The sequence below is a fragment of the Durio zibethinus genome, chromosome 11 (genome assembly GCF_047325235.1).
Source record: "Durio zibethinus cultivar Kanyao isolate XHJ-2024 chromosome 11, ASM4732523v1, whole genome shotgun sequence".
In the NCBI taxonomy this organism is placed as follows: domain Eukaryota; kingdom Viridiplantae; phylum Streptophyta; class Magnoliopsida; order Malvales; family Malvaceae; genus Durio; species Durio zibethinus.
In genome coordinates this window covers 18,869,826-18,881,845 of record NC_143172.1, presented here as the reverse complement: position 1 = coordinate 18,881,845, position 12,020 = coordinate 18,869,826, and the positions used below count along the sequence as shown (strand labels likewise).

The 12,020-nt window shown below is 30.5% G+C and overlaps 1 protein-coding gene across 1 annotated transcript; it reads left to right on the top strand.

Annotated features, from left to right (window-relative positions):
• Positions 1-9,322: 9,322 nt before the first annotated feature.
• LOC111290577 (F-box protein PP2-A13-like) lies at positions 9,323-11,807 on the top strand. The gene is made up of 3 exons (XM_022881930.2): positions 9,323-10,009; positions 10,238-10,356; positions 10,990-11,807. The coding sequence occupies exons 1-3, from the start codon at positions 9,695-9,697 to the stop codon at positions 11,402-11,404; spliced, it is 849 nt and encodes a 282-aa protein (XP_022737665.2). The 5' UTR covers positions 9,323-9,694; the 3' UTR covers positions 11,405-11,807.
• The last annotated feature ends 213 nt before the right edge of the window (positions 11,808-12,020 follow it).

Genomic DNA, 12,020 nt, shown 5'->3' with positions numbered 1-12,020 from the left:
GAAACGACTGAATTTCTCCGAATTGGGCATTATCTGTCATCAGCAAATCTCCGAATTAGGACAATCCGTTGGTGTTGTAATAAAGGGATTATCAGAAGAGCAGACGCCTCGCCAACCAACCCACAAATACAAAGGATCGTCAGAGAAAAAAGGCAAATCTGATGATGACGATACAGAGTATGTTTAAATTTAACAACTTGTCTTTTAAATGTAAGACAATGCATTTGCATTTGGTGTGTCAGAATCAGGGTCAACCTATTCATACAAAGGTGAAGTTCAAAACATATTCACCTGAGATTCTGAGACTTATTTATTACACCAGCACATTTAGTACCTTGAAGCAACTTTAATTCAATTGCCAGATCCTTAAACAAATTTGGTCTCGTTTGGGAAACTGGATATAAGTCAAAAGATTATGTGTCTTGAGTTGCTTCAATACACTAAATTTGACTCAGTTCTAAATGTTGCAATTAATTTTTCTTTTCTTTTTCTTTTTAATTATGGTTTGTGTTACATCTGAGGGCAGGTGTGTGATATGTAAAACGCAATATGACAATAGGGATGTATTGATGACATTGCCTGTGCACACACAAGTACCATGAGGAGTGAATTAAGAATTGGTTAAACAGAAGATTGGCTGGATAACTTCTTTTTTTCCTTTGCCTTATCTCTATATACTGCTAATTCTAAGACTACAAAGTACCGACCGTGGTGTACATCTTCCTTTGATTATTACTTAAGTTTGTTCAAATTACAATTAGTGTTGGCAACGAATTGGGTCGAGGTGAGTTTTTGCTCGCCTCGAATCCGGCTTGAAAATTTTTTATTTTTTTATACTCGAATTCGATATTATATAAATCGTATTTGATTTGATTCGATTAAATTTAAAATAAATAAAATATTATTTTTTAAATATAAATATATATAAAAAAATAATTAAAAAATAATTTTTTATACAATATCGAATTATGTCAGATTTATCTAAAACTTGAACCTGATTCGATTCGAAATTTGATTGTAAGAAAAAATTGATCTTATAAAATCGGATGAGATCGAAACTCGTCGATTTCGAATTGAGCTGCCCAAAAACAATCAGGCTTGTATTCTTTTCTTTTTTTTTTTTCCATCTTCTGGCCTGTGTTTAAAATTCTTATCCTATAATCATCCACCTTCATCAGAAAATAAATGTATCATCTAACTACCTGTATGACAGAGCTGCTGCGTCTGCAAAGAGGAGGTGGGAGGCTACCATGGCAGGAATTACAGGAGCAGCCCACCTGTCTGTAAACTTGTATTATATATCTGGTAGTAGCCCTGTTATCATAGTATTATTATTAACAAACAAGGACAAGATACAATGTGTCACTATTCTTTTAACATGGAACCAGGCTTAAAAAAAAAAAAAGCCATGGGCTATAAACGCATGTGTCATATTATTTTCGTGCATAGTATGATGAATGCACCATAGGTGGACAATGTTCATTCAATTTATCGAGTATCCTTTTTCTTTACTTCATAATTATGTAACAAATAGCACTGTAGGGAACGTGATGAATCAACAAATCACAATTTTTGGCCAAAAAAAAAAATCAAAGTTAGGTACGTAACAGTATCGATCATTTAATAAAGTCAAAAATATATTCTTCTGTCGGAGTAGGACCTTAAAAGGTTTAGCTAGTGAGCAGTAGTATAGAATATTATAATCCTCTTACGCTAGATTTCAACCACTAAGCCTATGAAGAACAGGTTCCAGCTATTTGATTATAATGAATATAAATATTGTTCTTGGATGCTTCTAGCTGAAGCTTGAATCTATCAGGAAATTAATTAAATTCAATTCATGGTACCTGTTTCAGACGAAATGCACATGTTGAGTATGCATAGGGGCGGCTTGATTAATTATTTATTTGTTTAAATAATCCCCAGCTAATGAAATGAGAGAAAGGGAAAGGGGGAAATCAAAATAAAAATGTTCCATTGACAGGACTAACAAGTAACAACGACCATGCATGAACTTGGCCTGCTATATTTTCACTCGAGGAAAAAAAATGCAATAACAAACGAAAATAACTCTTTTAAGAGGGGCCACTTAACTAGGTATTGAAAATAGATTTATTATGAATTTTAAATAAAAAATTTAATATGTATAAAAATATTAAAATTATAATAATATATTACATTTATTTTAAAATTTAGGTATGATTGAGTTTCACGTGATGGTGTGAACGAGAATTACTGGCTCTTACTTGTACCGCTGACTATGCACCACGTCATGGGCAGGATCCAGAAGTGTTGCTGAACATGAATCATGCGGACACTGCAATTTGGTTCGAGAAACATGGGAATTACTGGGGATAATACTAATACTATAGTTGGAGTTGATGTTTGGATCTAATCTAGTTTTAATTAGAAATATTGAGGGGATTAGGAATTGAGAAATTTGAGCTAGGGTGAGGGACCAGGCAATGCCCTTTCTTTGTGGAACCAATAATTTGTTGAGTAATTAATTTATTGGAATAATTGAAACAGATTGGCCAAACAAGCTTTTCATTTTTGCTTTATGGCGTATTTGGGTACTCAAATTATGCAAATGGACAATAGAAAAAACAATGACAATTCACCAATGGCGAAAATAAGTGAAAACAAGATTAATTTACAAAAATTTTCTGTTTAGACCGAAATGCCACAAATGTACGTGTTCAAACAAGGCAATTTAAACAAAACTACTTTACCATTTTTTTTTATTTCCTCTGCTACTTATTGTTAGAGATTTTTAAAAATATATATAAAAAATAACTTCACATTTGAAAAGAAAAAATAAAGATAGATAATTAAATCTATTTAAAATAAAGAGATAAGTCTGTTCAAAATAAATAATTTCAACGGCTCAAAAATAGACAGTTATATTTTTAAGAAAAGATATTTACTATTTATATCTAGTTTTCTGAAAACATACAAAAATAATTCATGGAACTCTCCCTCTATCAAACTCTAGATTTCTTTTATAAAAGTTTTGTTGCAAAAAGCTTTTATAGAAGTTCAGCGATCTTATGATACGTCGGTGATTGTTCAGTGGATTAATTTCTTCAATGCAAAATGCAGTTAGTCATTGGGCTTCATTGTATCATCAAGTTTATTGTCTGTAACTTTTTGTACACATACTCAGTAAATAATATGATGAGGGCAAATCAAGCCTCAAGGAAAGTGATATCGTTACATGCTTTAAAGCTTTTTCTCAAAATTTCAAATTTACTAGAAGTAGTAATTTTAAATTTTTAGTGTTTGCTCTAACAATCTTAAGAGTTTATTCAGTTCAACAATGACTACTGAAGCAATGCTTAAGGAATTGGCTTCTGGTTTTGTCAAATTAGATCATTTTGATGGTGGTAATTTTTTAAGATGGCAGAAGAATATGCATTTCCTATTTTCAACCTTGAAGGTTGTTTATGTTTTAACTACTCTTAGGCTAGAAGAAAATGAAATAGAAGAATCTATTGCTACAATAAGAGAGAGGCAGAAATAGGATAATGCAGACACTATATGAAAAGGTCATATTCTAAATGGTCTGTTTGACAATCAATTTGATATAACCAAAACAAGGCTACTGCAAAGAAGTTATGGGATAAATTAAAGACCACGTATATAACCAAGCATGCAACAAGTAAGAAATTTCTCGTTAGTTATTTCAATAATTATCATATGGTTAATGGAAGTTCTATGATTGAAATTGAAAGAATATTTAATTAGTTTAAACAATATAATATGAGTATAGATGAAATAATTATTGTGTCCTCTATAATAGACAAACTTCCTCCATCATGAAAGGACTTTAAAAGAAGTCTAAAACATAAAGAAAAAAATCACTCTTAAGATTTTGGCTAATCATCTTTGAATTAAAGAGGAATACATAAAGCAAAAATAGAATTTTGATTTTAAAGGAAAAACAAACTACAAAGCTTGATAAAAAGAAGTTCAAGTTTAAGCAAATCGCTAATGGGCCTAAATTCAAGAAGAATAAGAAAAGCTCATGTTACCATTGTGGTAAGCTAGGACATTTCAAGAAAGAATGTCAGTTGCTATAAAAAAATGATTCCTCAAAAAGGGATACTTCTAAAAAATTTGTTATCATGATTTTCGAGATAAACATGCTTAAAAATGATGAATCTTGGTGGGTTGATTTTAGGGCAACAAAAACATGTGTGCAAAGACAAAAACATGTTCACAACATTCAAACTACGTGAATATGATAGTGTCCTTTACATGGGAAATCCTTTTACAACAACAATCAAAGGCAAATGAACTGTTAACATTGAATTCACTTATGAAAAAACTCTACATTTAAATGATATTTATTATGTACTAGAAGTTAGAAAGAACTTAGTGTCTAGAAGTTTGTTGAACAAGTCTGGTTTTAAACTTGTATTTGAGACAGATAAATTTATTTTATCTAAGAAAAGAATATTTGTTGGGAAATGGTATATGTATGAGGGAATATTTAAACTCAATATTATTAATAAAAATAAGAATGTTGTTTCTACTTACATGGTTGAATCTTCATATTTATGGCATTATAAATTAGGTCATTTAAATTATAAAAAATTGCATGATATGAATAAGCTTATATTAATTTCTGAATTTAGTCAAGACATTAATAAATGTGATACATGCATGTTGATTAAGATTATCAGAAATCTTTTTCTTAAGGATAAAAGAAATACAAAGTTACTTAAGTTAATTCACAATAATATTTGTGAAATGCATAGCACTCCTACATTATCTGAAAAAAAAATATTTTGTCACATTTATAAAAGATTGTAGCAGATATTGTTATATTTATTTGTTATATTCCAAAAATGAAGTACTTGATAAGTTTAAAATATATAAATTTGAAGTTGAACTTTAATGTGAATTTTTTATTAAGTGCTTGAGGTTGAATAGGGGTGGAGAATATTATAGTCCAAGTTACTTTGAATCCGTCGAAATAATCCACCAAGTTATTACTCATTATATATCATAATAGAATGGCATAGTTGAAGGAAGAACATAATCTTAATAACAATGGTAAATGCAATGTTATCATATTCCGATATTGGATAAGGATTTTGGGGTGAAGCTTTATTAATAGCATGTCATATATTAAATAGAATTCCTAACAAAGAAACAAAAATAATCCCATATGAGCAATGGAAAAAAAGAAAATCAAATCTTAATTATTTAAAGGTTTGGTGAAGTAGAGCTGTAGTTAAAATTCTAAAACCCAAAAGAAAAAAGTTAGGTGAAAGAGAAATAGAATGCATATTTATAGGATATGCACAAAATAGTAAAACATATAGGTCCATGGTTATTGAACCAAATGATTTAATTTCAGTTAACACTATTATTAAATCAAAAGATGCAATTTTTTATGAAAATAGATTTAAATCTATTTTGAGACAACTACAAGCAATTCATCCTATAAGTGGAAAAAAAGTTTCAAATTCATTGGAACAAATTGAAATTAGTGATGAATCTTGTCAAGAAATAAGGACATACAAAAGGGTTAGAAAGGTAAAATATTTTGGACCAAATTTTCTTATGTTTGTTGTGGAAGGGATTGGTGAAACATAAATAATAAAATTTCTTATTTTTTTAATGCGAAGTTTGATCTTGTTACATATAAAGAGGCAATGAATTTTCAAGATTTTGCTTTTTGGAGAAAAGCAATAAATGATAAAATGGACTCAATAATCGAAAATACCACTTATTTTGGTCGACCTTCCACAAGGTTCTAATCCAATAAGCTACAAATGGATTTAAAAAAAAAAAATAAAAGAGGATGGAGTCATAGATAAATTTAAAGCAATGTTGGCAGCCGAGAGATTTAAATAAAAGTAAGGGATAGATTACTTTAAACTTTTCAGTAGCTAGATTTGTTACAATTAGGCTTCTAATTTCACTTACCTCGATTTATAATTTGATTATACATCAAATGGATGTAAAGATTGTATTTTTAAATGGTGAATTAGAAGAAGAAATATATATGGAACAATTGAAATGATTTGTCATTCCAAGTCAAAAGCATAAGGTTTGTAAGCTTATAAAGTCCTTGTATGGATTTAAGCAAGCACCAAAACAATGGTATCAAAAGTTTGATGAAATCGTTCCTGCTAATGATTTTAGAATTAATAAGTTAGATAAATGCATATCTATCAAATTTGAAAATGGTAAAGTAATCATAATTTACTTACATATAGATGATATGCTAATATTTGACACTGATTCGGAACAAGTTAAGGAAACAAAAAAAATTTATTAAATAACTCTTTAATGAAAGATATGGGTGTAACGAATGCTATTCTTGGAATTAGAATAATTCAGAATGGTAGTGGCATAACCTTGTCACAATCGCATTATATTGAAAAAGTACTTAAAAAGCTTTATCTTTTTAATTGTATTCTAGTATCTACACCTAGAGATTCTCAACTGAAATTAGTATTTAATACTAGTAGAATAATCGATCAATTGCAATATACAAGAGTAATTGGCTATCTGATATATGCAATGACTTGGACAAGGCCAAACATAACATTTGCTATTGAAAAGTTGAGTAAATACAAAAGTAATCCAAGTAATTTGCATTGGCAAGTAGTTAAAAGAGTACTTCACTATTTGAAGAAAACAATCAATTATGAATTGTGTTATAGTGGATATCATTCAGTTATAGAAGGATATTCTGATGCTAGTTGGATTACTAATATAGAATATCATACTTCTATAAGCGGGTGGATCTTTGTACTTAGTGGGTATGCGATTTCTTGAGGTTCTAAAAAACAAACATGCATAACGAATTCCACCATGGCAGTCGAGTTTATTGCATTGGCCTAAACCAATTTCCCTAAATTCTATTTGATGTGATAATGAAACAAATCTAGCAAGGGCATATAGACAAGTATATAATGAAAAGTCTAGACATATTGAATTAAGACAGAACTATGTTTGACAATTAATTTCAAATTAAGTGATCACTATAAATTATGTGAGGTCAAATGAAATTTTGGTGGATCCTTTAACCAAAAGTCTTGCTAGAAAGTTGGAAAAAGAGACCTCAAAGGGATAGGGCTTAAGCTCATGAACTAAAGTCACCCACGATGAAAACTTGACTCAACGCTTGGTATAACGTCAAGTCTTGAGTTCAATGAGATAAATTACATCATCCATATGTGAGTACTAGTACTATAGTAATGTTTAATGCCATCATAAATAAAGTGGTAAGTACCTATAATGGTAAAGAAAAGATAAGTAATATACTCTTAATAGACTTATAACATAAATATGTTAGAATGTTATAGTTACAATAACACTCTTAATGGGAACTACCTATTGAATGTGAAGTGTGGCCGCTTCTAGGAGCTTAAGAGCTTAACTTTAATAGCACTTATGAAAAGAAGATGTAGACACATGGCCATAAATGTGTAATCGAATACCAAGCATTTATTAGGTGCTGAAATCATTGTGTGAGACAAGTTCAATTAACCAAATGGAATAGTTGGTTTAAAGCATAATCTATCATGTGATTTTGGTTAACTTTAACTTATTTTCACTAAATGAGGGTTCAAATCAGAAGATACCTTCATTTATGTATTTGATTTCTAAGACATAAATCTAGATTATTTTGAAAATGGTAGAGGATTGTTAGAGATTTTTAAAATAAAATATGAGAAATAATCCTACATTAGAAAAGAAAAAATAAAGACAAATAGTTAAGTTTTATTCAAAATAGAAAGATAAATTCAAAATGAACAGTTTTAACTATTAAAAAACAAACAATTTATGTTTATTTAAAATAGATAGTTATATTTGTAGAAAAAAACACTTATCTTTTTGTAAAAGGCTTCTTTGGTTTTTTGAATACATACAGAAACAATTTTTGGAACTCTTCCTCTTTCTTCAAACTTTAAATTTCTTTTATAAAAGTTTTGCTATAGAAAACCTATATGAAAATTTAGTAACTTGTGATATAGGTGATTGCTTGGTGGACTGATTTCGTCAATGCAAAATATAGTAAGTCACTGGATTTCATTATATCCTCAAGGTTTATTAGCTATAACCTTTTTGCACACCTACTAAATAAATAACATAATTGGGGTAAATAAAATCTTAAGAAAAGTGACACTGTTACATGTCTTTGAGTATTTTCTCAAATTTTCAAATTTATCAAAAGTAATAATTTCATATTTTAAAATCAAATTACTTTAACATATATTAAATGTTCAATTGATTTTTTTTTTTTTAATTTAACATAGCATTATTAACAGGCAAACATTTTCGACAAACATATATATTCTACTTTATCAAATTTAGAGTTGGCATGCTCAAAGACCACACATGCAGTACTTCTAGTTAGAGAAACAGTCACCCATGTGAAATTTAGTTAATTATTATTCAAGTCTCATGTTGAATAATCTGACGAGGAGATGCGGAGTAATTAAATCGAATTAATGAATGAAAAACAAATTTTGATTTTTTATTAAAAATAGTCATGTGTGGGGTTTATTTAAATAGTGGTCATTCATGTGCACGACACAATTCACAACCCAAGCCGAACGACTTTTTTTTTTTTTTTTTTGGTTTTTTTCAAAAAGAATTAATGTTGCAATTTCTAATGACAACTAAATCTTGTGGGGTCAGTCTTTTGTTTTTGTTTGTCTTTAATAATAGGGAGGGTATACCAGTCCTTCATTATCACTTGCCGAAAGGTTGCCTCGCCGGCACCGCCCATGGCCAGGCAAGCAAACAATCCAATTTATACTTACATTATCAGTATCAGTATATGTCTATTTTCCTTTTTCTAACAAGTACAATTGTAATCAACAAAATCTTGTGTAATTGTAATCAACAAAATCTTGTTATAGTGATAAAGAAAAATTTTAGAAAATTTAAATTTGATTAATTTAGTTCAATTTTATGTTAAATTTGTTTTATTATATTTTAATATATTGGTCGTTGTTCAATTTAATTTATTTATTTTTATACAAACTATAATATTTTATTTTGATTATAATTTTTATTTGTTGCTTAATTTGTTATCAATTTGGCCCAGTACAATGACATCCATCGCCCTACTTAATTTTTAAATTAATATAAATGAATGTTGAAATTTCTATGCTTGACTTATCTCCAAAATAAAATAGACTACGGCTTTATTGAAAAAAAAAAATCTAGTTACAATTATAAACTAAAAAATAACTTGAATAATTGTCGATCGCAAATGAAAAGAAAAAAAAATTATCTGAAAAATATTAGAAATCACATAGTAAATAAATGATAATTTCCAAGCTTTGAACCAATTTAATAATTGCCCTTGTTTTCGTGAAGCCACTAACATCGGTGTATCGATAACGTATATGTATTGCAAAGACAAAATATATTCCATGCACACTCATGGACACGTCCCCTTTCTCATTGTCAAGTGGAGAAAAATATTAATATTAGGGCTCTCTCTTTATCCCGTTTCTCAAAGACTCTAATCCTTGTGGTAAAAACCCAGAAAGTAAACCCCTCCTCTCTTTCCATTGAACATGAAGAAAATGGTGACATCTTCTTGGATTTTCCCCCCTGTTTCCTGCCTCATTTATCTTCTTCTCCTCTACCTCTAAACCATTTCTTCAAACAAAATCTTGCTTTAACTTTTCTTGAATTTTCCTTTTTTATATTTATGGGGGCTGGTGTTTCTGGTCTTGCGGCAGACGCTCAAAGGGGTTTTGGACTGAAGCCTGGTCTTGATGATGTGCCAGAAAGTTGTATATCATCTATTTTTATGTACTTGGATCCACCGGAGATTTGCAAGTTAGCGAGCTTGAGCAGGGCTTTCCGTGGAGCTTCTTTGGCTGATTTTGTGTGGGAAACAAAGCTGCCATCAAACTATAGGTATCTGGTTAAGAAGGTTCTTAATCAAAGTCCAGAGTCTTTGAGCAAGAAAGAGACTTATGCAAGATTGTGCAGACCGAATCGTTTTGATGGTGGCACCAAGGTATCTTTCTTTCTATTCTTTGCTGGTTCATTGATCACCAATCAAAAATAAGAAAAAGGCCAGATAGTTTTGAGTTAAATCTGATCACAAACTTTGATGTTTATCCTTGTATAGGATATTATTAGATATACAATGGATTTTGAGATTTTCTAATTTGGCCTGAATAAAACCAATTATGATTCAGTAGTTATTTCTGATTCTTTTTTTCTGTTTCAATTTCAACTGTAGGAAGTGTGGTTGGATAAAAGTAGCGGTAAGCTTTGCTTGTCAGTATCCTCCAAGGCACTGAAAATAACAGGGATAGATGATCGGAGATATTGGAATCACATTCCAACAGAAGAATCTAGGTGATACCTTATTATTCCTTGATGTTTCTCCTTTCTTTTGGAATAATTATGTGATTCTTTCCTTCTCTTTTCTTTTCCTTGTTGAATTACTGTGGAAAATGACATATCAGTGAAAGTGGAACATTTACATTGGAATATATTTTACCCTGTCATTTTGCTGAAAAAAAAAAAAAAAAGGAATAGACCTTTTGTTTCTGGAGGCGACTCAACCATCCATCTAGATGTTCTGATCACCTTTTCGAAATACCCACAATTGCAACTTGCACAAAAGGACTAAACCAAGTTGGATGGCTTATAAGAAATATGCGGAGAAAGATTTTTATTACATTTATATGCCGATTGCTTGCCTTGTCTTTTAAGTATTCAATTTTAGTGTCATTTTTTTTTCCAGGGCAGATGCCTTGCCTGATGAAAATTATGGACTTCTTTTATTAATCCCTAGAAGCTTGTATAATTAAACCTTGTCTAGAGTTAGAAGCAAATGAGCCCCCAACCTGGGAATTGCTTTCAATACTGTCAACTTTAGTAATACCAGTTTTTTAAGTACTTGAAATATATATATATGTAGAAAGCAGGAAAAGTGAATAATAAGGCAAAGAATTCACTTAGATATCAATTTTCTTTGACTTGTAGATTCGAGACAGTGGCATATCTTCAACAAATATGGTGGTTTGAACTGGTTGGAGAATTAGAGTTTGAATTTCCTCCAGGGGCATATAGTCTATTCTTCAGGCTGCAGCTAGGCAAAGCCTCGAAAAGATTTGGCCGACGGGTCTGTAACCTTGATCAGGTTCACGGTTGGAATATCAAGCCTGTCCGATTTCAACTTTCAACATCCAATGGTCAGCAAGCCTCATCAGAATGTTACCTGTACGAACCAGGGAACTGGGTTCATTACCATGTGGGTGATTTTGGGATTGAGAATTCAAATTCCGCAACAAAAATCAAATTTTCCATGATGCAGATCGATTGTACACATACAAAAGGAGGTCTTTGTGTAGATTCTGTGTTGATATACCCCAGTGAGTTTAGGCAGAGATTGAAGTAATTATTTCTAGGTAGATGATAATAATTAAATATATGTTACATTAAAATGGAGCAGTTCAAACAGAAATGTGGCTTGGTTTTTCTTTTTGGTCCACAAAGATGTGATTTGCATGCGTGCATTTTCATGTTCTTTTGTTTCAAAATGTCCTTGTAGCTAGGTTTTTCTTATTGTTTATGCTCTTTTGTTCTGTTCTCTTTGTATAGTAAATTTGAGAGTATGTGTTTGCTGGGTTAGCCCATATTTATTCATTGAAAATACAATGTTACATCTTTAAAATCGACTGGTCAATTTTCTTGAATCCTGCATCGTTAATATTGAACCTGTTTATAACATGACAAAAATAAAACCAAATCAAATCCTAAAGATTTAAAGAAAAAAAAAAAAAAAGAGGGATCCAAATCCTTATTTGGTTTGTTGATTGTACAACAATGGACTGTTAATGGGATGGTTGGCCAATTTGGCATTCTTATCTAGAGAACGAGGGCCGGAACCCACCTTTGGGGTTGACTAGTGGATAATTATTTATTCATTGAAGCAGGAGCTGCGCATAACAGGGTAAAATTCCGATGAAAGAAATATCAAATATTGTATGCTTTGAAGTCTACCCATCATGACC

What these genes read in the sequence shown, in the direction of transcription:
- LOC111290577 (XM_022881930.2), top strand. Translation starts at nt 9,695, where the DNA reads ATGGGGGCTGGTGTTTCTGGTCTTGCGGCAGACGCTCAAAGGGGTTTT. An exon ending in GTTTTGATGGTGGCACCAAG is followed by an intron (nt 10,010 to 10,237) that starts GTATCTTTCTTT and finishes TTTCAACTGTAG; the next exon opens with GAAGTGTGGTTGGATAAAAG. An exon ending in ATTCCAACAGAAGAATCTAG is followed by an intron (nt 10,357 to 10,989) that starts GTGATACCTTAT and finishes TTTGACTTGTAG; the next exon opens with ATTCGAGACAGTGGCATATC.